Source organism: Drosophila busckii, chromosome 3L (assembly GCF_011750605.1).
Source record: "Drosophila busckii strain San Diego stock center, stock number 13000-0081.31 chromosome 3L, ASM1175060v1, whole genome shotgun sequence".
In the NCBI taxonomy this organism is placed as follows: Eukaryota; Metazoa; Arthropoda; class Insecta; order Diptera; family Drosophilidae; genus Drosophila; species Drosophila busckii.
The window spans coordinates 5474768-5501235 of NC_046606.1; the positions used below are offsets into that span (position 1 = coordinate 5474768).

The 26468-nt window shown below is 40.6% G+C and overlaps 5 protein-coding genes across 14 annotated transcripts; 3 read left to right on the top strand and 2 right to left on the bottom strand.

Annotated features, from left to right (window-relative positions):
- Positions 1–703: 703 nt before the first annotated feature.
- Positions 704–2234, top strand: LOC108600808. The gene is made up of 2 exons (XM_017988592.2): positions 704–2050; positions 2119–2234. The coding sequence occupies exons 1-2, from the start codon at positions 802–804 to the stop codon at positions 2148–2150; spliced, it is 1281 nt and encodes a 426-aa protein (XP_017844081.1). The 5' UTR covers positions 704–801; the 3' UTR covers positions 2151–2234.
- A 2676-nt stretch (positions 2235–4910) lies between these two features.
- LOC108600617 (transcription initiation factor TFIID subunit 4) lies at positions 4911–12711 on the top strand. Of its 7 annotated transcripts, none has more exons than XM_017988294.1 (11): positions 4911–5228; positions 5481–5991; positions 6804–6995; positions 7289–7942; positions 8582–9040; positions 9098–9211; positions 9272–9502; positions 9985–10923; positions 10985–11158; positions 11215–11340; positions 11402–12711. In XM_017988294.1, the coding sequence occupies exons 2-11, from the start codon at positions 5641–5643 to the stop codon at positions 11561–11563; spliced, it is 3402 nt and encodes a 1133-aa protein (XP_017843783.1). In that variant the 5' UTR covers positions 4911–5228; positions 5481–5640; the 3' UTR covers positions 11564–12711. The 7 variants fall into 7 exon arrangements, with proteins under 7 accessions (XP_017843783.1, XP_017843784.1, XP_017843785.1 ...); XM_017988295.1 differs by having other exon boundaries at positions 5481–5862; XM_017988297.1 differs by having other exon boundaries at positions 4913–5228; positions 7289–7516.
- Positions 12712–13141: 430 nt separating this feature from the next.
- On the bottom strand, positions 13142–18460 carry LOC108601094 (carbohydrate sulfotransferase 11). 3 transcript variants are annotated; one of them, XM_017989004.2, is made up of 9 exons: positions 17195–17988; positions 15080–15253; positions 14723–14806; positions 14588–14651; positions 14466–14532; positions 14259–14403; positions 14029–14184; positions 13623–13963; positions 13142–13503 (listed from the first exon to the last, which is right to left on the bottom strand). In XM_017989004.2, exons 1-9 carry the CDS (start codon positions 17333–17335, stop codon positions 13410–13412), a joined length of 1266 nt encoding a protein of 421 aa, XP_017844493.1. In that variant the 5' UTR covers positions 17336–17988; the 3' UTR covers positions 13142–13409. The 3 variants fall into 3 exon arrangements, with proteins under 3 accessions (XP_017844493.1, XP_017844494.1, XP_033149632.1); XM_017989005.2 differs by lacking the exon at positions 15080–15253 and adding an exon at positions 18398–18460 and having other exon boundaries at positions 13146–13503; positions 17195–17592; XM_033293741.1 differs by lacking the exon at positions 15080–15253 and having other exon boundaries at positions 13146–13503; positions 17195–17976.
- A 423-nt stretch (positions 18461–18883) lies between these two features.
- Positions 18884–19821, bottom strand: LOC108599135 (adenine phosphoribosyltransferase). Its single transcript, XM_017985924.2, has 3 exons — positions 19613–19821; positions 19296–19533; positions 18884–19237 (listed from the first exon to the last, which is right to left on the bottom strand). Exons 1-3 carry the CDS (start codon positions 19702–19704, stop codon positions 19022–19024), a joined length of 546 nt encoding a protein of 181 aa, XP_017841413.1. The 5' UTR covers positions 19705–19821; the 3' UTR covers positions 18884–19021.
- Positions 19822–20413: 592 nt separating this feature from the next.
- On the top strand, positions 20414–25811 carry LOC108599101 (LHFPL tetraspan subfamily member 3 protein). 2 transcript variants are annotated; one of them, XM_017985890.1, is made up of 7 exons: positions 20414–20475; positions 20557–20612; positions 24125–24302; positions 24365–24498; positions 24585–24711; positions 24921–25163; positions 25221–25811. In XM_017985890.1, the coding sequence occupies exons 3-7, from the start codon at positions 24161–24163 to the stop codon at positions 25370–25372; spliced, it is 798 nt and encodes a 265-aa protein (XP_017841379.1). In that variant the 5' UTR covers positions 20414–20475; positions 20557–20612; positions 24125–24160; the 3' UTR covers positions 25373–25811. The 2 variants fall into 2 exon arrangements, with proteins under 2 accessions (XP_017841379.1, XP_017841381.1); XM_017985892.1 differs by lacking the exon at positions 20557–20612.
- Positions 25812–26468: the final 657 nt, after the last annotated feature.

Sequence of the window (26468 nt, forward strand, 5' to 3'; positions counted from 1 at the left end):
CTGATCAACTGTTGAACTGATGAACTTGTCAACCTGGCAAGCGTTTAAAAACGCGTTAACAATTTGAGACGCTATTTTTTTGCAGCACTTTTGAGTAATCTCTTTGCGATAAACTTCTGAACTGTTGATCTCAGATAAATCTCATGCAGTTTGATGCTTTATAAATCTAAAATTAAATGTTTATTGCCCAAGAAACTCATTTTGTAGAATCTTTGTTTAATTCATAAGCATTCATTTTAAAAGCATTAGCTAATAGCCCAGCACAAAGTAAAAACTTTCGCATAGTATTGTCTATTTTTTTTTTAATTTTTGGGCTTTTAATAGCTTGTTTTACATTCTCTAGCGACAAAATGTCTATGGAAGCAGAAGAACCTAGACTTTAGCTTATTATGCAATACGGCAGAGCCAACCAGTTTGTCAGTCTGTCATTCAGCGCTGCTGATGTTGCTGTTGTTGTCGATATTCAAATCGCAGCAGCTTTTAGCTGTAGACTCGGACTGCGAGCCGCTCAGTTGTCTGCGATACGCGTTAACGCACGCGCTTGGGGCAGAGAGCGCCCAAAAATAAAATAAAATCAAATTTCAAATAAATGTGCAAACAAATCACAATAAATTAATAAAAACGACCAAACGACGCGCTGAGTGCGATAATTTCTACAAATCTACAGATACGTAAAAAATTTAAATATCAAATTGATTAACTTAACATAAATTTGGTGTGTGTAGAACTTTGTAACAGTTTAACAAGCAAATAAAAGCTGCTGACAGCAGTCGAACGAAAGACAGTGTAAATTCAGAGGCGATGGCAAGGCAAGCTGCTGGGCTGCTGCTCCTGACGCTCTCACTGCTCCTTGGAGCAAGTGAAGCGCGCATCTACGAGCGTTGCGAGCTGAAAGCGCTGCTGCAACAGCAATATGGCTTGCCAGCCAAGCAGGCAGCTATTCTAGTCTGCATAGCCGAGCATTCAAGTGGCTTGAATAGTGCTATGTTTGGCGGTGGCACTGGCGTTGGTGGTGGCTCCCATGGCTTGTTTCAGATAAGCGACGTCTATTGGTGTGCGGCGGATCAACAACAGGCTGCTGTCGTGACTGGTGGCAATGCTTGTGGCGTGCGCTGCTCCAGACTACGCGATGATCATCTGGGCGATGATGTGGCCTGCGTGCGACGCATTTATGCTGAGCATCAGCGCATCTCGGGCGATGGCTTCAATGCCTGGCAGGCTTATCAGGCATATTGCCGACAGGATGCAGCGCAATATGTGGCACAGTGTGGTGGTGGTGGTAATGTTGGTGCTGCTCTTGTCAGCAACACAGCGCTGCAGGTGGCTGCCAGCTATCAGCCCTCTGCGGTTATAGTCACGCCACAGGCGCCAGCAGCTCCTGCTAAGATCTATACGCGTTGTGAGCTGGCGCAGGAGCTGTACTATCAGCACAAGCTGCCCATGTCGCAGATTCCCACATGGGTGTGCATTGCGCAGCACGAGTCGAGCTTCAATACAGCCGCTGTGGGCAGACTCAATGCCGATGGCAGCGCTGATCACGGCTTGTTCCAAATCAGCGATCTCTACTGGTGTGGCGCTGCTGGCGGCAAGGGTTGTCATGCCAGCTGCAATGCGTTCCTCGATCCCAGCATTGCCGACGATGTGCAATGCATTCGACGCATACACAAGGAGCACACACAAATCTCGGGCGATGGCTTCAATGCTTGGACTGTTTATCAGCGCAATTGTCGTCATCAGCGCTATGAGCAGATAGCCGCTTGCTTCAGCAAGCCACCCACTATACAAGCGCAGCCACATCCCAATGCCATTGCTGTGCTGCCCCAAAAGTCAAGGAACCCTTACTATCATCAAATCAGCAAGTCGCAGAATCAGCAAGTCAACAGCTTTCAGAGTAATCCATTTTTGCGACAAAGCGTGCATATAAATCCACTGCTAAGCTATACGCAGACTTATGTACACCAACAGCAACAGCAATACGTACACCACCACCAACAGCCACAACAGCAATATGTACACCAACAGCAATATCATTATAGCTCCTCGCGCGCTGGTAAAGTTTACAAACGCTGCGAATTGGCCAAAGAGCTTTATTACTCACACTCGTTTCCCATGTCGCAGATACCTACCTGGGTGTGCATCGCCCAGCATGAGTCCAGCTTCAATACTGCCGCAGTGGGTCGCCTCAATGCCGATGGCAGCGCCGATCATGGTTTGTTTCAGATAAGCGATCTCTTCTGGTGCTCGCATGATGGCAGCTCGGGCAAGGCCTGTAACATTGAATGCGATCGCTTGCTAGATGCGGATATTCAGGATGATGTGCAATGCATACGCACAATACATGAGGAGCATCAGCGGCTGTCGGGTGATGGCTTCAATGCCTGGACTGTCTATGCGCCGCACTGCAAGGATCAGAGCCTGGCGCAGCTGAGCGACTGCTTTGAGGGCAATGAAATTACAGCGGAGCTTTCGAAACCAAATAAACAAATCCAAACACAAATTAAGCAAAATAAAGTTGCAACTTCACAGCCGTTTGCCAGCAATCCTTTTCTCAATCGAGCAGACACTAAGCCAACTAACAAAGCCACAGTTGCATTCAAGCCACAACAAGCCTATGCCTCGAATCCTTTCTTGAACCCAACAAAGCAGACACAGCACACTCAGACATTGGCTGTAAAGTCACAGACATTAGCTACTGCCAAGCCCAATTATGCCCACAATCCCTTTTTAAACCCAAGCATGGATCACACTAGTCAAAAAGCCATAAAAATAACTCCTACTACTCAAAGTTATGTCAACAATCCCTTCTTAAAGCCAAGCAAGGATCTACCGAGTCAAATAAAAATAACACCTACGACTCAAAGCTTTGTCAACAATCCCAACCCAAGCAAGGATCTCTCAAATCAAAAAACCATAAAAATAACACCTAATACTCAAAGCTATTTCAACAATCCCTTTTTAAAACCAAGCAAGGATCTACCGAGTCAAATAAAAATATCACCTACGACTCAAAGCTTTGTCAACAATCCATTTTTGAGCAGCATTAGCCAACCGAGCTCAACTGCAAAGCCAACTCTTGTTAAGACAACAACTAAAAAGCCCAGCAATGTTCATAAGCATGCGTACATTAGCAGCGATAGCTTCCGTAATGAGCTTATTAAGTTTACCGCCACTTCAGCCGCAACAAATACGCCACAAATTGGGAAGCAATCGGCTACCACCAAGCCAATCACAACTGTTCGCCCGCCTACAACAAGTAAAAGCACAACAACGACAAAATATTATCCGTCTGCAACGAAACCCACGGTAACTAAGATTACAACAACAGCACGTCTGTTTACAACAACGAGATCTACACAAAAATCAACCACTGTGCGTCCGTTTACTCCAACGAAACCCACGATAACTAAAATAACAACAACAACACGTCCGTTTACAACAACGAAATTTACAACAACGAGATCTACAACAGTAAGAACTTCCAACAGAATTAATCCATTAACAGCCACAAGATCCACGACAAAATTGCCTACGATATCAATTATTAATTACCAACAATTTTTAACAACAACAACAACAATGCGGCCATTGACTACAACTAAATCCACCACAAGAACCTCAACAACTTATAAACCTTCAACAACAACAAAACGGCCATTTACTACAATAAAATCCACCACAAGCACGCCAAAGTTAACAACTTATAAACCTATTACAACAACAAGGCGGCCATTCACCACAACTAAATCCACCACAAGAACATCAACAACTTATAAGCCAACAACAACAACAACAAAACGGCCATTTACTACAACAAAATCCACCACAAGAACGACTAAGTTAACAACTTATAAACAACTTACAACAACAACAAGGCGGCCATTTTCCACAACTAAATCCACCTCAAGAACCTCAACAACTTATAAGCCTACAACAACAACAACAACAAAGCGGCCCAGTACCACACCTAGGCCTTATCTATTAACCTCGACGAAACCAACTTCCACTCATCGTCCTACTACCAAGACGGCAACGACTAAAAATCCGTTTGATCATCCCTTCTTTGCCAAGTTCAACGCTCTCTTTGAACAGAGCCGTGCACACACCACAAGACCAACAACCAGGAAACCTTTTACCCAAAATAAATTTGCTGACAGTCCATTTTATGCGCAGTTTCAGAACAACAGTGCCAAAGTATCGGCAAAAACGGTCTTTGCCTATGATTATGTTCAGAATCGAACACAACCTAGCTCCAGATTTGAAAGGAATTGAATTTAATAGGAGCATCAAACTTGTAAATAAATAGTCATTTAAAGCAAAATACTCATTAATCTTAAGCCACTATATTAGCATTAAAATAATAAAATGAATTTATGCCACACGAAAAAATTAATTCAATATATATTGAGGCACAGTGTAAAGTTATCTGACGACATGTCAAAAATGTTGCTGAAAAGATTTGTTTCGTGATTAATTTCATTAACTTGTTTTTTCTTTTGCTTGTTAGCATAATCAGAAACAAGTCAATGGCGTGAAATAACAAGTTTTTAAAAATGGCTTATTCGAAACGTAAGTAACGCGGCCTTATAGCTTTTCTTTTTTAAAATTTAAAATGATCATGCATTTCAAATATTAGCGCCGATAACACAACAGAATTTATAATCGACTATCAAAACTGCTCTGTTAACAGTATGTTCACAGCATATGTTAAAGTAACATACTGAAAATTATGGATAATACTTGCTAAATTATTCCCATATTTCCATCTCGCTCGCACTTAGTAATGTTAAAATATTCGTATAGGAGTCATCGCTTCTGTTAAAATAACAGGGATATAACAGTTCATGTTACTGCAGTCAACTGTCATCCAGCATGTGATTACAAACCAAAAAAAGTATCGCTCATCACTACTTTTTGCACGCGCATCGTGAAAATGGCGTTGCGCTCGGTTGCTGCCAAATTTTTTTATACATGCTAGAAATTATCAAAATAAAGCCACAATTAAGACGTGCTAAGTAAACTAACAAAGCCCGAGGCAGCGTGCGCGTGTGTGTGAGTGAAAATAAGCTAGAAAAGCAGCGAGCGGGCGGCTTAAAAAACGCATAAAAAAACAAATATAGAGCTAACGGGACAAGGAGTCTCAACATCATCGTCGCCAGCGCAGCAGCAGCAAGGTTGCTGGCGCTGCGCTTGTCAGCGGAGCACCCCACAATATATGCTGGGACGCCAAGGTGAATGCAATAAATAAGAAACCAGACGTAAAAAATATGCCAAAGTTGGCCAAATAGACAATTAGTCGGCTTATAACATCCGCGCCCCCCTCGACCATAGACTCGTCAAACAGCTGCAGCAAAGCGAAAAAACACACACACACACAGTTAGACAGACAGAGGCAACATTGAGTGTGTGTGTTGCAGGCGTGTAAAAGTCTTTTATTTATAAACAATTAAACACTAAAGTTGCTTTAAACTTTTGCCTTGCAGCATGAGTGACAATAACAACAGCAGCGACAACAGCAACAACATGGCACAGCTGTACAGTTGATCGAGCAAACAGGCGGCCCAACAACAACACAGCAACAAACAGTTGCCTTAGCAGTCAGCTCTGCAATAATAGTGTTCACTGTAGTTCATAAAGCACAGCATGAATAGCAGCCAAACGGCCTCACAGGCAGCTGCTGCTGCCAGCAACAACAGCAATCGCATCACCTTCACCAGCCAAGCATTACCCAATGGCAGTCTTATCTCAACCGCTCAGCTGCCGCAAACGACCACCATAAAGACCATAACAGCGGGCATTGCTGGACATGGTGTGCCGGCTCTGCATCACCAGCAGCAGCAGCAACATCAACAACAAACGCAATCAGTAGGTGCCAGCCAAACACAAACCTTAGTTATTAAATCCAATCACCATGCTGTTGTCACACTGCCGGCGGGTCTAGTTCAAAGTGCACCAGCAGCAGGAATTGTAACCATGACCAAGACCATCAATCAGGTATCCACCAACAAAAAATGAAAACTCACCAACTCTCGCCGCAATCTAGGCGCCAAATTCAGGCGCTTCTATGCCTGCGTGCGATGGGTGAACTCTTCCCACCTACCCACTTCCTTCCAAGCTCTACCTCCACCTACCATACTCTCTTATTTAGTTTTATTTGCTTACTGCTGGTCATGTTTGCTTTCTACAATGAACACTTGCTAAATGCGTTTGCCTTAGCTCAACTTCACTGTACTTTTATGTTTCTTTCATTTTTCCCATACTGATTGCGCTTAATTCCTAAACTGCTTTTCGACTTTAATCCAACTGAGAGTTGTTCCTTTCAAAAACAAACCCAATATTTCCACACCTCATATATACATATGTACATACAACATATATATGTATACTTTATCCTTTGGTAGCCTTAGCTAAGATTTTATGCTTTCTTTGTAGTACAACAAACGCCAAAATTTATGCATTAGTCCATGGCTTATGATTTCTTTATAAAAAAAAGTACAGTACGCGCTGGCAAATATGCCCGGCGCTTATTGGAAACAAAAATTTGTACTTGCACTTTGGTTGAGCGTGATCTAAGGACGCAACGCGACTGTTGTTAAATGCTGCATGCTGTAGAAGAAGAAGAAAAAAAACAAACATTTTAATTTAAGACTTATTACATAGCAATCTCAAGTATTCGTAACAATCAGAGCATTTCAGTTTGTCTTGTGAAATTGTGATGGAAAGTCGTTGTAAACATTAGCGAGATTGTACTGTACTTATACCTATAAATTTGTATCTTGTATATTAATAATGTTTGCATTTTACAGGCCGGTCAGCCTTTATTAAACTCAATGCTGCCCGCGGGCGTTGTGGTTGGCATGCGTCCGCAGGCGCCGACGCAGCAGCAACAGCAGCAGCATCAACAACAACACCAGCCAAAGAATATGCCCGCCAATCCGCTAAGTCGTGTGGTTATAAGCAATACGCATATGGGCGGTGTGAGGCCACAAAGTCCAGCGGTAAGTTGCCTAAATGTATGTATGTGTATATAATTATGTATATATGTATCATGGAGTTCTTTGGGTTATGACTGGTCGCTGGTCGCCAGAGTTTTGTTGTTGTGGTGGGATTCACTACCCTACTAATCCACACCAGGCTCCCTTACAACACACACACACACAACCACCCACATGCATGCCCACACACACACGCACACATATCGACAAACATATACATACACATATGCATAATTATTATACCTCTGGCTCTCTCTCGTTCTTCTCTCTGCATAACTCTCTTCTCTTTGTTTTAGATAACTTTAAGCACACTTAATCCAGGACAAACGCCTGCATTGTTACTGAAAACGGATAATGGATTCCAGTTGTTGCGCATGGGCACAACCACAACGACGGGTCCGCCGACTATGACACAAACCATATCCAACACCAGCAACAACAATACAAACAGCAACACGACAACAACAACCACAAATCATGCCACAACCACACAGATACGACTGCAAACAGTGCCAGCTGCAGCTGTAAGTAGATATCATGGCCAATCATCAACATCACAACAGCAACAGCAGCAGCAGCAACTAACGCAGCAGCAACAACAACAACAGCAAACCTCACAAGCAACTACTGCCAGCACTAGCATTACAGCACTACGCAAGACGATTGTCCGTACATCATCCACAATCCTTCCATCCAACAGCAATAACAATAATAATAACAATAACAGTAATAATCTCACCAACACCACCACAACCACTACTAGCAACAACAACAGCAGTAACTGTAATAACAAACCCGCTACTAACCTGCATCAGCAGAAGCTACAACTGCAACTGAAGCACCAACAACAACAGCAACATAAACAGCAGCAACAGGCCTCAGTCAGCGCCGCAGCGGCAGCCGCAGCTGCTGCCGCCAATGTGGCAGCCACAATAAAGATCAAGCAAAACGTAAAAGATTTCAAGCCACAACAAACGAATTTGTACTCTCTACTTTCTTTTGCGCTTGCTCTCTCTCTGTCTATCGAACTATTGTCTGTTAAATTAAATTGTTTATACGCTTCAGTTTCAAATATTATAATTACAAATTCAAATTTAATTTACAAGCTTCTGTTTAGACGATCTGCTGGGTATGCCCAGTATTTTTTAATGATTTTTACAATTTATATATACATAACTATAATTTGTACATTTTGCTCAGTTTATGCATGCTGCCGTTGTAATTGTCTGTGTAATTGACTTGACGTACCTAGTTCTACAATATATATTTTTTTCACATTTAGTTTGTGCTGTGCTGCTGTAAAAGGAAATGAGGATGAAAACTTATGCTAAGCTCATGCATTATATTTACTTCTGTCTCATTTAGTTTATAAGCAAGCAAAGCCAAAATTGCGAATTGTGCTGTAGTAAATCAAGAATAATATCAAAATATGTAATCGGTAAGCACACCTCGGCTTTTTGGCTTTGTTTACAATTGTTGTTAACTTATGCTTATGACTCTTTGTTTGCACTTTAACGCACACACTCACATACACATGCACTTATGCTTATATCTCTCTCAACTATCAATTTCTATATTTATAATCGCAGTCACTGAGCAATACAACCTCCAGCAATATCATTGTCAACTCTGTGGCGAACAGCAATGCGCACAGCTTTGGGGGAGCGCCCAACTTGACGCAACTTCAGGCGCCCCATTTGCCACAGGTCACGCAAATCCAAACGATACCAGCACAGCAGCAACAACAGCATACCAATCATAACAACAACAGTGTGGGAACAACAGCAGCAACGTCAGGCGCGACCAATGCAGCATCAGCAGCCACATCAGCAACAACCGCTGCACAGGGCAATACCAAAGAAAAGTGTCGCAAATTTTTAGCAAATTTAATAGAATTATCGACACGTGAGCCCAAGCCGGTTGAGAAAAATGTGCGCACCCTAATTCAGGAGCTGGTCAATGCGAATGTGGAGCCCGAAGAGTTTTGCGATCGCCTGGAGCGTCTGCTCAACGCCAGTCCACAGCCCTGCCTCATTGGCTTTCTCAAAGTAAGTCGCATATTATTTCATTTAATTTAATTTATTAACTATTTTTGGAATTAACAGAAAAGTTTGCCATTGCTGCGCCAGGCGCTCTACACCAAGGAGCTTATTATTGAGGGCATTAAGCCACCGCCACAGCATGTGTTGGGATTGCCTGGATTGCCGCAGCAGCTGCCGGTAAATATTGTTGTCACTTGCAGTAATTTGAGTAATTTAACATTTGATTTTTGCTTGTAGAAAATTCAAGCGCAAATCCGTCCGATTGGTCTTAGCCAAACAACGACCATTGGACAGACTCAGGTGCGCATGATAACGCCGCATGCCCTAAACACGCCCAGGCCAACAATTGGCCATACGACGATATCAAAGCAGCCACCAGGCATGCGTTTACCCACAGCACCACCACGTTTGGTCAACACCAGCACCATACGTGGACAAATGCCATCGCTGCCGATGCCCTCGCAAGCTGTAAGTCTAGCTACAGTAAAATGATCATTCCGCTTTTTAAATGTTTATTTTGAATATTTAATTATGTTGTTTTGACAACTTAAATTCAAAAAATAAGCTAAAATAAGCTAAGGTTGTTCATAGAAATTGACAGTAGTTAATTCAAAAAGTATTCAGAACTCTTTTCTGTTCATATGAATTTGTTTCTGACGTTCACATTTTGTAAATTCATAGCCAATAACTCCTTTTTGTATTTTTCTAATCGAATGTGCTTTCAAAATCATGTCAATTGATTTCTATACGTTAAAGTGAAAATATTTGTTGGACATTGATGCATCAGTTTTATTTCTGCTTTTCATAAATCAAAATATTGCTTAAGCTTTAAATAATTTTTAATTATCGCGAGTGTATGTATAATAATTTTTTTAGATTGCAAAGAATTGAATATTATGTGCTTAGTTAAACTCTTTTATTTAACTCTGTGTATTCTCTTCCATCTTCAGAGCATTGTGCAGATACGCGGACCACACAACTCGCAGCTGCAGCGAGCGGGCAGCGCAGTTCATATACGGGCAGCAAGGCCGCCGAACAGTACGCCAACGAACAAAGTGACTGCCGTGAAGGTGGGACAGACGCAGATAAAGCCTATAACGCCCAGTTTGCATCCGCCCTCGCTGGCGGCCATATCATCCAATAGCGGACCACCGCCAACGCCGACACTTTCGGTGCTTTCCACGATCAACTCGGCGTCGAATACAGCGTTGCCGGTGCCGTCGTTGCCGACAGTGCATTTGCCGCCAGAGGCGTTGCGTGCACGGGAGCAGATGCAGAATTCGCTGCACCACAACCACAACAATAACAATCATCACTTTGAGCCGAAACTGGTGGAGATTAAGGCGCCGCAGCTGCCACATATAGAGCGGCTGAACGCTTCCCTGACGCCGATTTCGCCAAAGACGATACAGCGTCCCGTGATGCCCATGGCCAACAAGTCGGCGAGTAAGAAGAAGAAGGATATGCTCGATAGGGACGACAAGATGAACACTAGCAGTGGTGGTGGCAACACAGGCTCTGCGGTCTCAGCAGCGGCGGCCGCGGCAGCAAATTCATTTTTCCAACAAAGCTCCATGTCGTCGTCCATGTATGGTGATGATGATATCAATGACGTGGCCGCCATGGGTGGCGTCAATCTGGCCGAGGAATCGCAGCGCATTCTCGGCTGCACCGAGAACATCGGCACGCAAATTCGCTCCTGCAAGGACGAAGTGTTTCTCAATCTGCCAGCGCTACAGGCGCGAATACGCGCCATTACCACAGAGCGTGGGCTCGAAGAGCCCTCACAGGATGTGGCTGTGCTCATATCGCACGCGTGCCAGGAGCGGCTTAAAAACATTGTTGAGAAGTTGGCTGTGATAGCGGAGCACCGCATTGATGTCATCAAGGTAGTCGACGACGGAGTATTTGGCCTTAATACAAATTGCTAACTACTTGTTAATTTTGCAGTTGGATCCACGCTATGAGCAGGCGAAGGATGTGCGCGGTCAAATCAAGTTTCTGGAGGAGCTCGATAAGGCGGAGCAGAAGCGCCACGAGGAGCTCGAACGTGAAATGCTGTTGCGTGCGGCCAAGTCAAGAACGCGTGTGGAAGATCCCGAACAAGCCAAAATGAAGGCGAGAGTAAGTTTGGAATATGCTGAGACTGAAACTTTAATTTATATGATGCTGCTCTGTAGGCAAAAGAAATGCAGCGCGCTGAAATGGAGGAGCTGCGTCAGCGGGATGCCAATCTGACGGCGCTGCAGGCAATTGGACCAAGAAAAAAACTCAAACTTGATAGCGATGCAGGCGGCATGGGTGTGGTAAGCAACAAGCAGCATTTTAATAGATGCCCCAACTCAGACTCTTATTCTTGCTTTCCAGGGTGCCAGTGGTGGCGGCGGTTTGCTCAGTGGCAGTGGTACGACAACAACAACGTTACGACCGCGCATTAAGCGTGTTAATCTGCGCGATATGCTATTCTATATGGAGCAGGAGCGCGAGTTCTGTCGCAGTTCGATGTTATTCAATACTTACCTCAAGTGATTGCTGCTGGCGCCAATTGTTGTTCAACACATTCGCATGATGCTTCATCTATATGCAATACATACAACCACACACACACACACACACATATATACACAGCTGTCTCGCTGTTGAGTAATGCCTAACGTCTTCGTATGTTGTTTATGCTTTTCTTTATTCTATACACCTTTTTTTTAGTTAGGCAACTCTTGCTTAAAGGTTAACTAGCAACAAATTGTAATTAAAATGTTTTACTTTAATTGGTAACTTTTTTAACTCGTTTTGCAAATCAATTCAGCCTGCAGCACTTAAACCAAACCAAACCCAAATAACAAAAGTTGCAACAAACACAAGAAACAATCAAATGAACTCAGAACGTGCAGTCAGCGTTAACATTTAACATTTTTGGTTTATATTATATTTTATTTTTTTTTTTATACAAACAAACAAACAAACATAAATATTTGCATTAATTGCATTGACGGCCTTATCTAAATGATATAATGTATGTATAGACGCATACATTAATATAAATAGTAATATGTATGTTTAAATTATGTAGCTTAGTTTGTTAAACGAAACACATAGGTTTAGGCTTTAAGTTCAGGCATATATAAATATATATATATTTAGATATTAAGCGTAAGCATGCGGCATTCAACAAGCAGCGGTTGCAACTGGTTTTTAAAACGGCAACAACAAATAACAACAACAAATCTTCATAAACATAAACGAGCATTATTATTGCATATACATTTTACAACTAACTGTAGTTGTTTAAACAATTTTGATGTATTTTTAATTAGCTTATGTATAAACAACAACAAAAAAAAACAAGCATAATTAACTACAAAATTTAAAATTAGAGCAAAACAAACTTCAAATTACTTGTGTATAAAGCGTAGGCTCTAAGTGATGTCTATAGTTTGTAATTAGGTAAACGCAGCGTAATTAACAAATTACTAACAGCAACATCAAAATGATCCGTAGGCACGCAAATCAAGTGTTCATTTTTAAATACTTTTAATTAAAAAAGTCGCAATGGTTTATTATGAAATGTATGTGCTTCGTACAGCGAACGCAATTCAGTTGAGAATTGCGTTGCTCCTACCAAACACAGATACACACACACAAAGGATTTGTGCACCCATTACAACAAAATAGTTAAATTTTATACAATATATAAATAAATAAAATAAAAACACTGTAAAATATTTACCTAAATAAACAACAAAAAAATTAAAATAAATTAATTGCATAATTAAAACCAATGAATTGAAATCTATGTGCGTAAGAGAAATTTAACAATTTTTGCATCCATAATTTCGAAATGCTAAACGTTTTTGATCAAACCAATACAGGCGCATAGTTTATTAGGCATATATATATATATACAATATACATTAAATAATATGTTTTTACATTTAATGCAAAAAGTGAAAGAATTGAATGTATTATTTAAGATCAAAACCAACAAAAACATACAACAAAAAATAAAAACAAAATTCCAAAAAAAATATATAACAAGTTTTCAAATACTTTTGTAAATAATCAATTCATCAACATTTCATTTGTTATCATTTTTTTATTGCTAATTAGTCATTAGTATGTACAGTTTCATTTAAAACGTAAATCAAAAGCAAATATTGCGTTACAATTTGTTGTTAGCTCTAAGTTATTATATATAAACCAAATTCACATATTATGTTTTGCATTAACTTTATTATTGTTTCATTCATTATTATCAACATTCTTGCAATTTACGTACTGTGACGGCTAATTTGTTTATAGATAGATATATTCAACTACATTGCGCTAAATTCTATGAATTGCTAATATTAAATTTAATTGATATTACAGCTATTAGCTACACCCCCATTGCGGCCAGGCCCACTGTATCATCAGCACGGGCGAACTGCAAGTATTCCTTGATGTCATAGCCAAACAGCTCGAAGTCATATCTATTAATGAAAGCAATTGTTAATAATGAATAGTTGAATCTATCTGTCTAACAAATGGTTGGTTAAGCTAACTTTTGTTTAGTCTTAAGTTCATTTACTTTAATTGAAACTTTACTTACTGATAGTAGTCATAGAGCTGCAGCATCTCCTGCCTGGTCAGCTGCGAGTAAAACTGATGCTGCAGCTCGTGCGTTTTTCTTCCCCCCTTGCCCATGTTGCGCCAAACGGGCGCTATGACCCGCTTGAGGCCAGTCTTTTCAATTAGATATAGTTGATCCTCGGCCAGTGACTCGAACTTCAGTATCATGTCGAAGTGTATGAGGCAAGGCGTGCAAAACGAAGTTGCCGATACAAAGTGCATGTCTATGAAGCTGCCACGTTTCACCTGATCCAGCAGCCAGTGCACGAATTCCGGAAACGATGGATACTTGGTGTTGCCCGCACGTGCAATCAAAGCGGGCTGTAATTAAATCAAACTGTCAGTAAGCAGTTAGTGGCAAGCTTGTGTGTGGATTATGGTTGCACCTTTTTGCGATAGCCGCGCACTATGGTACGTCCCAGCTTATCGTGAAAGGAATATGGCAGCGCAAAGACGATCTTATCTCTATAGGCGCTTAGCAGTCTCTCAAAGGGATTTCGCGCTATGATAAAGGTAATTGAATCATTTTGTGCCTCGCGCAGCTGCAAGTAAAATAAAATGAACAAATTTATCAATTTTTTTTTTTTTTTATTATGTAGCGTATTTAAGCAATCACCTCATCTAATGTGACACGTGGATAACGCTCTCTGGCCAAGTTGAGCAGAATCTTTTTGGTATGCAGCAAATAGTTGGGCGTATAACCGGCCAAGATATTGAAATTGAACATCCAAGAAGAGGACGCAGCCTTGAACACATTGCACCTGTTGTGAAAAGAGAATTACATGATGAAACTGCAGGTGAGTCAGCAAGTCCAGTCACTTACCATATAATGTGATATTTTTTATTAACCAAAAACTCCCACGTATTGGGCGTATGCCAGCTATCGTGACCTGAAAACATCAACGCTTTATATATAGTTAAACAGTTATTACATTATTTGCTTACCTAATACATCCAAGCCATGCTCTGTGCATTTCTCCTTCAGTCTATCGAGTCTGCTCTCCATGCGCTGGAAATCGAGTGCAAACAAAATATTAATATGCTTATGTTGTTAAACAATTAGGGCTGCGCCACACCCACCAAGGCCAGTTGCTGCATTTCAAGCGGCTTAAGTGTTTGCACCGCATAGTCGGGAATGAGCGGCAAATGAGTTTGATTGATGTCCTGTTTGGGCAAAGAGACAAAGAGAAGGGAGAATATTAGCGCATGTTCGAACACGAGGCGTATGCTTAATAACTAAACAAGTAAAAGCAACAATTAAGAACGGGGGCGCAGCTTATGCCAAACCCAAAAGAACAAACTAAAAGTTCAACACTAGCTGCCAATAAATCTTCAGATCGCTCGTACACTGCATAAATTTCTTTTTAAGCAAAACAGCCTTAAAGTGTGCGTTAGTGTATGTGTGCATGTGTGTGTGTGTATGTGTTTGATATTTACTTTATCAACATAACGCCATTTATTTGGCTTTGCTTTGCCAGTTGCAATCACAGTAAGCTCCTTGTTTTTATTCTTGTTCAGCAAGAGCACAGGATAACGAAACGTTTGGCCCGCTGCTGGTTGCAGCTGTTGCTGCTGCTGTTGTTGTTGTTGCTGCTGCTGTAGATTGAATGCCTACAAAAAGCACACGCACATTTACCATAAACATTCGTTAATTGTTTTGTATTGCGAGCAAATAAGCAAAAGATTACATGGCGTATGCGTTATATACAAGCGTTTATGATTGAGGAGCAGTGTCAGGGTCACCCCTCTTGACCGTTCTCGCTGCCAATTAAAAATCTAAAGCAAGCTGCCATTATCTACACTTGTCTACTTTATAAACATACGAAATCTAGCGCTGATGATTGTGAAACGTAAACAGCAAGCGAGAGAAAGAGAGAGAGAGCAACGTTCAGCGGTCAAATTGCTGTTAAACTTTTGTTTAGCAACACACTGCGCACTAATATTAAACAAACAAGTTGCTTTGTTGTTGAAAAAAAAATAATAAAATATGCTTAATGCTTAATAAAAATATAAGAATATGCCACAAGCTAAGCCAATTGAAACATAAAGAGTCTAGGGTAACTTATAGCGCATAACTTTTTTGGCAGCCCGCATGATGAATGTGATTGTGAGTTTTAAATACAAAACTATTTATGCACGTATTTATTTATGTATAGTACGCAAATGTTTGTGCGAACCAAGTGTGGGCGGTTATGTCACTTGGGCCGCTGCTCTGCTTGTCTAGGCGGTAGAGTGGGCGTGTGGGCGTGTTTGCATGTTGGACTTTATGCTTTATGCTAGAACACGCATACGCCGTGTTATCTTTGCTAAAGACATTCGTCGTTTGTGAATGTTGAACGCAGTCAGTTTATGGCCTGTCAATTGCATCGATTTTCCTTGTGAGAGCCTACGCAAATGTGCTGAGGCAATTAAATTCAACTCACGCAAAAGTATTCTTTGCAAACATCAAATGGCCAAGGCCGTTCTGTTGTGTGTGGCATGCAAAGTGGCGCATTACAAGTGGGTGGTGGGTGTGGCAAGCGTAGCGGGCGGGACGGACGCCTTTGTGTCTGTTGTGCAAAAGCGAAATTTAAGCAGCTTAGCGCTCAGCGCTTGGGTGGGATTGGTTGGGGGTCGCGTGTCAGTCCCATTGACTTGCCAGCGCGTGAGCTAATTCGCTCTGTATTAATTTACAGCGCGTTAAATATAATATATATAATTTAGCAACGATCAGAAAACCACAAAAATAGCAACAAGGTGCGAAAGCAAAAGCAAAGAACAACAAGAAATATGTAAATAATATTCATGAGCAATTGAGTGTTACTCAGCCATAGCAAAGCAAGCTATAGCTATATATATATCTATTCTATTTGAATTGATTTATTTTAGTTTTAATTATTAGTTTCTTCTATTTGCGTCGACAGCAAGTTGCATAATGTTCTCAAATATTGCTCAGCGCGTGCACTGCATTCAATATGTCATTAGTTCATTGATTAAACATAATTTGAATATGAATGTGTGTGTGCATTATGCCAAGGGGCGTACAAGCTAATGAACTGATATTAAACTGTAGCCTGTAGACTATGTAACAAACAATCGATTAGTGGCAATTCCATGCTGGTCTGTCCTTTTTTTATTTGGGTTTTTGCTTGTTGTTAGGGGCAGCACTTCAAACATTTTGTGCTATATATAAATTGCTATTGCATATAGCATTTGCACTGAGAGAAATGCAAGCTTTAGTTTAAAATATTAATTACATTTATTTACAATTAGTGTATTCATATTTATTGCAGCTTAAATTTGTTAAAGTACTTAAGCTAGTATTGTTTCTTTTTGTTTTTTTTTTCAGTGTAGCAGCTTTATATACCAGGGCATGTAGTATAGTTTGGGTTTGTCATATGGGCTTAGGCTCTGCATGTTTGCAGGGCACTTTGGCACTACTATAGCTACCAGCTAACTGCCAACTAACAGCAACAAATTCTACACTTGTATGTGTTTGTATGTGCATGTCCTTGGCCAGCACACACACACACACATACATTCTATACCTATATATATATAGAAAGTACTCACCTCAAAGCCATTTATCTTTTGCAGCTGCTCGTTCCACACGAGATAGATGAGCGAGAGGGGCAACAGCAGCAGCGATAGGGCCGTAAATATTAGCAAATATCGCCGTATGCGACAATTTGCCGTATGCTTGTTCAATTTCATTTATACGTATTAACAAATGCATAGGAACTGATTTGGTTGTTTTTTGTTTCTTTTGCATATACATATATGTTTTATTTTTTATTCAAACTTATTGCTCTCGCTCGCATATTTGCGCCTTAATATTTTATTTATTTTTTAAATTTTGTTGTTGATTTATTTATTGGGTCGCCGCTACGCGACATAAAATTTCGCGTGCATTTGGCGACAGTTTCAAAATTTGCGTGTGAGTTTGCTCACAGCATTTTACGCTTTACTTGCTAAAATTAGTTGACAAAAATATATTTGAAAATACACAAATACATGCACACACACACCACATTAATAGATTTCAACTATATTTGTATTACAACAATAAAAGTCGAAATTGTGTCAGCAATGGTAACAAAGTTTGAATTGCTTCCAAACATTTATTGTACTGTGTGTTCTATTGTATGTCGAGTGTGGGTGGGGGAGGGGCAGGTTGAGTGGGCTTAGTGGTGGGTGTGTCAGCTGCTGTTGCAGTCAAGATGTCAGTTATTGATTTTTACGACTTGAACTTCGTTTTTGATGCGCGCCTGTTTCAAGGGTTGAGTTTGTGTTTATTTATTTTTTTTTATTTAATGTTGCAATTTTTGTTTATTTAAAGTCAACAAATTGTGTTTGCAGCTGTCCACACACAACTGAGCAAGAGTTCACAAAAAGAAGCGTAGCATTTATTTTTTTACGTATTTTATGTTTGTTTTCTGCGTTGTTGCAAATTTTTTTTCTTCAATTTTTTATGTGCGCCTACAATTTATTTATATAAATGCAGACACACACACAGTCTTCGCTTGTATGTATACACACACAAACAATCACAAACACGCAAACAAAACATTCAAAATTAAAGTCGCACGCGGCGTATACGTAACACCATCAATTGACAAAGTTTTTTATTGGCTCTTATTGTCGTTTATATTGTCGATTGTCTGCCAATTGTGCGTTGTGTCGTCAATAGCAATTTGATTTGCTTGCAGCTGAGATTTACTAATTTCTCATTAAACAATCGCACATGGCCACACACATACACACTCACACACATACATATGCAATTTGGCTAACAAACTTTTAGTTCCGCGCGACGCACATTTCACGTTTGAATTCAAATGCGAAATGAGCACAGGCTGCCCCATAAAAACTTTCAGTACACACACTCTCTCTCTCTCTACCGCTCTCTCTCACTTTCTGACACTCTCTGGGATTTTGTATCTCCTCATTTTGGGTTGTGCGGGGGCGCGCGCCGAGCGAGCTATTTTGATTTTGTTTATCAGCGAGCATAGCGTCTTTTTTACGGGCAAATATTGTTGTTGTTTATGCCTGTAGCTGGCCGGTAAAAGCGCCATAAGAGAGCTTCCGTTGCGCATTAGCTCCAGCAAAGAGAGCGTAGCTACGCGAAAGAGAATGGGGGTTGCTTCGCCCATAACATCGCTGCACGGGTTGCTCGTAAAAGTTTCAAGATAAGTCTCAAAAACATTCCCATTATTTTACCAAATAATAAGAGCTTGTCGTTTGTATAAATATAAAGATGCTTATTTATTTTCTTGTACAACCTTTGAAATGCTTTACACTTTTACCATATATCATAGAAAAATTCATTTAGTGGTATTTTAAAAGGTACAAAATTCATAGCTAAATGCACTTATAGCAGTAAATTTGTTCTAGGCAGTTTTAGTATTGAATCAAGGAATGTACATTGCAGTCCAGCTTCTTTCGTCCCTGCAATTCCTCCAACTCTATGACCACTAGGCTTTCCAGCACCACGCCGCCCACTTTGCGCACCAGCTCTGTAGCTGCACGTAGAGAGCCACCTGTGGCTAGCAGATCATCCACAAGCAGCACTTTCTGTCCGGGCTTGATAGCAGCACGCTGTATTTCAAACGTGTCCTATAAAAAGCAAACGTAAGTTAGCTTAGAATCAATTTGTACAAAGATTAGTTAGTACAGTGCCATATTCCAGTTGATACTCCACAGAGATAACCTCGCCCGCCAGCTTGCCCTTCTTGCGTATCGGCGCACAACCCACTCCCAGCTCGGTGGCGAGTAGCAGATTAAACAGAAAACCACGTGAGTCTAGTCCCACTATCAGCTCCACATCGGGATGTGCGGCACGTATATGTTGCAGCAACAAATCGCGCAGATAAACGCACGCATCGGGGTCGGTTAGTGCGCCAAATATATCGCTGATAAGAGGGCAAAACACATGTTTAGCCTTTGTTAACAATCAATCTCGACATGGTTAATTAGGCAGATAACACTCACCGGAAAACAATGCCCTTTTTTGGAAAGTCTATGTGCTTGCCAATCTTTGACTTGACATATTCCAGTTTATCGGCGGCGCTCACTTCGCTCATACTTTATGACTATCTATAAAAGTCTTCTAAAATGCGCGTATTAAGATTATGCTGCAATTAGTTTTTACAGCAATACGTGAGTTCGCTTACTATTTATTTAATTTTGATAATTATAGTGCTTCTGTTATCAGTCTTCGCAGTGTAACCAACGCGCTGTGCAAAAATGTGGCGGCCCGCAATATGCTGTGGCGGCCCGCGATATGCTGTGGTGGCCGGCAGATCGATAAAAACAACACCATACTAGCGATGGCGGGTTAATAAAATTGTTTAAGCAAAGAAATCAAGTCAAAACCAATGTACCTATTGTGATTATCAACTTGGGCATTTCCTTTAAAGAAATTAAATGAATGAAATGCATATATGTATAGTATGTGTGTGATAAATGGTGAAACTGCAATTACTCTGCCAGGAAAAGCGCATTCAGTCATGTACGCATTGATGTCTTATCTTTGTACACAGTTTTTCTTTTAGCTTGCTTTTCGTTTCTATTTATCACACAGGCAGAACGAAAGAATTGAAAAGAAATGTAAACTATTTGCTCTGCACTTATCGCAGGCGCGCCAGCTGCACGCACTCTCTCTTTCTCACACTCTCTAGCTCGCAGTCTCTCTCGCCCACAAAGGCAATACCTGCGCTCAAGCAGCGATCGTCGCTCACCTTAGCTAAGCTGAGCCAAACACCTTCTCTCTGCCGCTAGTTCATTTTCAAACGTGAATCGGGACGGTCGCAGCAGCTCTGTAGCTCCGTCGAATTTTGTGTATAATATTTGAAGTGAGTGTTAAGATTGTATATTTTTGCATTGATTTAAATTAAAAGCAATAACAACAAAGTTTAATAACGTTAACCAAAAAGTTATAGTTAAAGCGCGCAACCGGTTCTCAGTGCTGAAAACGGGATTTTAGCTCAATGTAAGCTACAAAAGCAAAAAAGAATATACATTTTTTGAAAAGTAAATGCTGTTGGCCACTGGCAAACTGCACCTCGTTTTGCTGCTTTGACATTCAGGCAAAAACCGCAAACAGTCGGCAGCAACAAAGTTCATGCAACACATAAAAAAAAAACAAACGTGAAAACCTACAACTAAAAGTAATAATAACAACAACAACAAGCAAAATTATTGCAAGCAACATTCACCGTAAGCACACATACATACACACATACAGACATAGAACACCTTTTAGTGACCATGTTGTTGCTGAAGACGTGCGTTCAAAAACTGCAACAGCAACACCAACAGTAACTGCAACTGCAGCAAGTATAACAACAACAATAAGCCCAAAGAGCAACGGCAAATACCGCGGTGGCAACGTGAAAAACCAGAAAAGAGGCACAGTTTTTCTTCTTCTTTACTTTTTACTTATTTTTGTTGCTGTTTTTTTGTTATTTAAGCCAATGCGCTGGCGCGACTTGAGCAAAAAAAAAAAAGGGCACCCTAAATGTAACAGGAAGCGAGCACTCTTCATATTTTTATTATATGCAATCATTTGGCATTTGCTAATAAATTTATATTGAATGCTGAAATATAAAAGTTGGTTAAGTTAGAGAACTTCAAAGCCTCAACCCTCACAACTACTGAGCCGCACCTGTTTAAGCTCAAATTGCTGAAGAATCTCGCTGTGAGTTACTATGAGACACTCATACATACATACATAGATAGGTTGTTGCCGTTGTTATTGTTATTGCCAGCTCGCTGGGCTTTTGGTATGCGCGAATGTTTGCCAACAATAAAATCGTGATCTAATAAAAACAAAAAGAAGTGGAAAAAATGTAGAGCTTGTGGCTCCCACAACTTTGGCGGAGGCTGCTCTGTTGTCCATATGACTAACTGACCAAATTATTTACCTTAACATCTGCATAAAAAGAAATCGCAATAAATAAGGGAGAAATGTACCACAACAACAATAGCAGCAAGCTGTTGCTACTACCTGAAAAAAGTCAAACAACAAGCAAAACGATTTTTTTAAAGACATTTCCGCATAATTCTGAAATATGCTCTTTGGTGGTGTTGTTGTGGCCGTTGCGCAGTCTTTTGGAACAAGTTTTTGGCAAAACAACAATGCTGGCGCTGAATGTGTTAATCAAGCCCCTTTTACAAGCGTCTCGGGCATGTTTTAGGTTCCGCTTTGTTAACCAGTCTCAAATCAAATAGTCAGGTTAACTAGCTGCAGCTTGTTCCACGCTTAAGTGTTATTAGCCAAGAAAAGCAAGAAAAGTAAAAAGCATTTTATGAAAATTAATTGCAGCTGAACGCTAAGCGCTGAGCGCTTCACCTAATGTGAAATTTATGTTGTGGCGGCTTTTTGTAATTCAAGTAGAAAGTCCATTGAGCCGCGCAAGTCGTCTTGACCAAAAGCACTCGTTGTGAATAGAAAGCCAAGCGGCATGTGGCACTTGCAAGTTGCACGTTTAGTACGTATGTGTGTAACTGTTGGTTGCCACTTTGTAGTCAACAAAAGCGCTGTGCTATGCCCATTACCCAACTGACCTTATTTGTTGCCTTCAACTGCAGTTCTTCGTATGCTGCTTCTTCTTCTTCAGCTACAGCGAATTGACATTGCAAAGTCGCGCGCGTCGTTTGTTAGCAACTTTTAACGCCTCAACAACAGCCTCCGTACGATTTGTTTGTGTGTTATTGATGTTGAAATCAACGCTGATCTCTGATTTCTGTCTGTCTGCAAGTGAAACTCGCGTAGCTGCGAGTTGAGAAATTGAGAAACTGACCGCCGGCCGGTCCCAACACAAAAAGCAAATCAACATCAACAACAGCATCCCAAGCAGCGTGAGCGGATGTATGGTGGCTCCATAATATAAACATTTGCAGCGTCACACATACCTTCATAACTCATACTGCTTGCCGCTCTTGCCACTTGCCGCACTTGCCCCTTTGGAGTACTCGCAGCCTCGTCTTTTGGTCACTTTCTTTGCTTTCTTTCGTGATCGATGTGAATGCGTGAAGAATGCAGTTAAAGTACACACAATACTTGGCTGAGATAAAAAACCGAGTTGTACACTGAGCAAAAGTATGAGTCTGTTTACTCAAACATTAATTGCTATTAAACCATAAGCCACAGCTCACTCAACAAATTCTCTCAGTTCACATAGAGAGACTTTGTTGTCTAGCCGAGCCAGTTGATTGCAAATTGCAATTTGCAATTACAACACACAGACAACGAGAACTGGACTCTGGACAATAAGCACGTTTGGGTTTCATTCAAATTACATACAGCGAGCGATCGCAGGAAATAATAATTTTGTCTGCGGTTTGTCTGGCAGCAACCGGAGTCGGCAAACCCCTTGCCTCCGATCCAACGATCCTAGTTAAATTGCTTGCGATTTTCTCAGGCGGCGCTACGTGACTCAGCCTTTAATAAGCAAATGCACTTTGGCTTTAAGCCAAGTGCGTTTTGACTGCTGAGCTGCGCTCAAAAGTGTTTACAACTTTCCATCTGCTGTGAAATTCTTTAATCTCTCTTATTAGCATTATTATGCTAATTGTCTTGGACTGGGACTGGACTTAATTGCGTTTGCTTTGCTATAAATTCAGGTGCAGCAGTTTTTGGAAGTTGAAGCTTTTATCGTTTTCGTCTGGCAGCAAACTTCCGCTAAAAGACAAAAGAAATTACGCATACGCAATGTTGTATCGTGTGACTCTTTACAAAAAACAATGCACAAAGTTCACTTGCAACCTTTTGTATACGTACAATATTTACCACACTTTCAAAAATCATATGCTTTTCGGCTTTTTATTTCTGTTGGCTTTCAAAACATGTTTTATTGATAGCTCAGAGCCCAAAGCTAAAGCCTGTTGCTGCGTTTGGCTGGAAGCTTGGCAAACTTTTTGCGAAATGAATCACAGCTAAAATTAGACAGTCTTCGCTCTCGCTCTCTTCAACTATAATTTGTTAAATGGCTTTTTGCATAACTTCTTTGGCATTTGTTGTATTTTTTGACAGACTTGTTTAACTTTTCATATATGCCGTTGGCTTAGAGCATAGAATTAGCGGTAAACAAAATAAAAACAAAACGATGGTTAATCAGTAAAGCTTTCAAAATTTACATAAGCCAAGCGTTGGCAAAAAATTTGGCAGTGAAAGGGAAAATTGGAAATTAGCAAATACAAAACTATAATTTGTTTGTTTAACAAATATTTTTGGCCAGAGCGAAAGGCGTAGCAGTACTGATATTCTCAAATTTTTCCAATGTTAGTTTACGCTCCAGTTTATTTATTTAAGACCTTTCAAAAAATAACAAACGAGGTCATCAAACTGAAAGACGCTTAAACTCTAATGTGCTTAATAATAGCCAAAATAAATGTGCAACTATTTTTTTGTTGTTGTTATTGTTTATCTTTTATTGCTGTCTCATTTATTACCATGATTATTAGCTTTTTAGCTAAAGTTGTTTTGTGACTTGTTTGCAGACTAAACAAAGGCCACTTCGACCCACTGTATATACGATGGGCACCAAGATTGAGTACGTGGACACCACGCATCTGTATGCATCAAAATATGTGCGCAACTCCAAGGCAATTGGCGTGCTCTGGGCCATATTCACTATTTGTTATGCCATCATTGGCATTGTGGCACTTGTTACGCCAGGTGAGAGCTCAACTCTCTAAGCTATGTATACTATATACTAAATGCTCAATGTGTAATTTCAGAATGGATCGGAGATCCGGATAGCGAGAGTATTGGACGCTTGGGACTTTGGCAGCAGTGTCAGCGCGATGAGATCTTTGACAACTGCCGCAGACGCTGGGAGAATATTCTGGCCGTGCCCACATTTTCATTTCAGGTGAGTTTAGACACTAATCGAAACTCCCTATAATTAATGTTTATCATAGGGTACAATTAATATATTTTTGTACATTTTATTTACAGCTGGCCACCTGTTTTATGATTGCCGCTGTGGGCTTGGCCCTCATGACCATATTCTTTCTGGTCTGTTTGCTGTTTATGAGATCAACGCGCGTGTTTTACATATGCGGCTGGTTGCAGATAATTTCAGGTATACATTATCTATAAACACTTAGCTAAGCATAGCTTAATGTTGCCAAATTGCATTAGCCATGGTCGAATTTGCTGACGCTCGCGGAAGTCTTGAAATTGTATATTGCGACCTCGCAGCACGTCTCGTACTTTGAATACTTTTGCTTCGATCAGCATTTGTCACGTAACCTCAATCTAAATAATGCAATCGCTTGTCTTTCTTTGCAGCACTTTGCATGATAGTGGCCTGTGCTGCATTTCCATTTGGTTGGAATTCGGATGATTTTCGCAAGATCTGTGGACCCGAAGCGAATCGCTTTGAGCTGGGCTTATGCAGCATGCGCTGGGCATATCCTTTGGCCATCATTGGCTGCGTAGATGGCGTAGTCTTGGCTACATTGGCATTTATTTTGGCCACACGACATGTGCGTCTGCAGCCAGATCCGATTTATCAGAATTCGCTTTACAAAGGTAAGTTTTGCTTTTATTATAACTTTATGTTAATTTAATCATTCTTTTGCTTTTTAGGTGAAATCAACAATGCTTATCTGACAGACGCCATTAGCTTGGCAGGCTCACGTAAATCGAATCCACATATAACAGGACTAAATTTACAACCCATACTGCTGGTGGCGCCACCAAATGAGGATAGCATTTCGCAGTTCTCACGTTATCACTAAAAGCTGCATCGTGTCGTGTCTGCCTTGGCATTTACTATTGTCCACAAAAAGCTTTAGTTTGCAGCATAAGTCGTTAAAGTGTTTAAGTATGCCGCCAAACTTGCAGCTGTTAACAGCTGTGGTTATCGATAAGTCGCAGTTATCGTTTGAATGCGCACTTAGCAGCAACAGCAACCAACCGCAGCCAACCGTTTGAGGTGTGTGTCCAAACTAAATTTTTGTACTTGCCGTTGCTGTTATTTAATATAATTGCAATTAACGCTTTAGTTTGAGTTTAAATAAGTAATTTGCGTGCTTGTCTGTGTATTTGTCTGCATGTATTTGTATTTGAGAGTGTTTGTATTTTATTGTCGGACTGAATGTGTAATCTTGATTTTAAGTCTATTTAATAACGTGTGTGTATAGCTTGTGCCTAAATTTGTAGCTTAAGTGTGCTGTCTGTAAATTATATCATGTCTATAAATATAAAAGAAATATAAAACATAATGTACATATATTAAAAATGTATAAAAAACAACCACAATTATGCCATCAACAAAAACAAGGTCAGCTCTGGACAAACAATAATCAAATTATGTTGCACGCATATAAAAACCAATAACGTGCAACTTAGCGCCCAATTTGCTGGCAGCCTTCTCCATTGTAATAACCATTTGGCACATACTTTTCCAATAAAGTATTTACAGCAAAGTTAGGGCAATTGAAATATATATTTGTATATATGACGCGCAATCGAGATGAAATCAAATGGCAAAAGGCAAACGGCAAGCGGCGGTGGCAAGTGGAAACACGAACGATTCTCTGTGGCACGTTTTAATATTCTTGTATAATTCATAAGCAATTCCATCAACGAGGCCTAAGTGGCCAAACAGCTGACGCCCAATGCCAATGCGCACCAAGGCCGCCAACCCAGGCAGCATTTTATTTACTTGCCTATGCCTAACCCACCCCATGTGGCAACATATGGCGCTCTACGTGGCCAACCCCCAAGTTGCAACAATAATAGCAGCAACAAAAAAACAATTCAATGAAGATCTTGCGTTGTGGCATGCGGCGTATACTTGATGCTTGATGTGCCAATTGTTTTTATACGCCA

Bases quoted from the DNA above. Each gene is read 5' to 3' on its own strand.
- LOC108601094 (XM_017989004.2), bottom strand. From the start codon at position 17,335: ATGAAATTGAACAAGCATACGGCAAATTGTCGCATACGGCGATATTTG. The intron at 15,254-17,194 runs GTGAGTACTTTC...TGCTTTTTGTAG, and splicing joins AAAAGATAAATGGCTTTGAG to GCATTCAATCTACAGCAGCA. The intron at 13,964-14,028 runs GTGCAACCATAA...ATTTAATTACAG, and splicing joins TGCGCGGCTATCGCAAAAAG to CCCGCTTTGATTGCACGTGC.
- LOC108599101 (XM_017985890.1), top strand. From the start codon at position 24,161: ATGGGCACCAAGATTGAGTACGTGGACACCACGCATCTGTATGCATCA. The intron at 24,712-24,920 runs GTATACATTATC...CTTTCTTTGCAG, and splicing joins CTGGTTGCAGATAATTTCAG to CACTTTGCATGATAGTGGCC. The intron at 25,164-25,220 runs GTAAGTTTTGCT...TTTGCTTTTTAG, and splicing joins TCAGAATTCGCTTTACAAAG to GTGAAATCAACAATGCTTAT.
- LOC108600808 (XM_017988592.2), top strand. From the start codon at position 802: ATGGCAAGGCAAGCTGCTGGGCTGCTGCTCCTGACGCTCTCACTGCTC. The intron at 2,051-2,118 runs GTAAAGTTTACA...CCCATGTCGCAG, and splicing joins TTATAGCTCCTCGCGCGCTG to ATACCTACCTGGGTGTGCAT.
- LOC108599135 (XM_017985924.2), bottom strand. From the start codon at position 19,704: ATGAGCGAAGTGAGCGCCGCCGATAAACTGGAATATGTCAAGTCAAAG. The intron at 19,534-19,612 runs GTGAGTGTTATC...CCCTCTTATCAG, and splicing joins AAAAAGGGCATTGTTTTCCG to CGATATATTTGGCGCACTAA. The intron at 19,238-19,295 runs GTACTAACTAAT...TGCTTTTTATAG, and splicing joins ATCAACTGGAATATGGCACT to GACACGTTTGAAATACAGCG.
- LOC108600617 (XM_017988294.1), top strand. From the start codon at position 5,641: ATGAATAGCAGCCAAACGGCCTCACAGGCAGCTGCTGCTGCCAGCAAC. The intron at 7,943-8,581 runs GTAAAAGATTTC...TTATAATCGCAG, and splicing joins CAATAAAGATCAAGCAAAAC to TCACTGAGCAATACAACCTC. The intron at 10,924-10,984 runs GTAGTCGACGAC...TTAATTTTGCAG, and splicing joins ACCGCATTGATGTCATCAAG to TTGGATCCACGCTATGAGCA.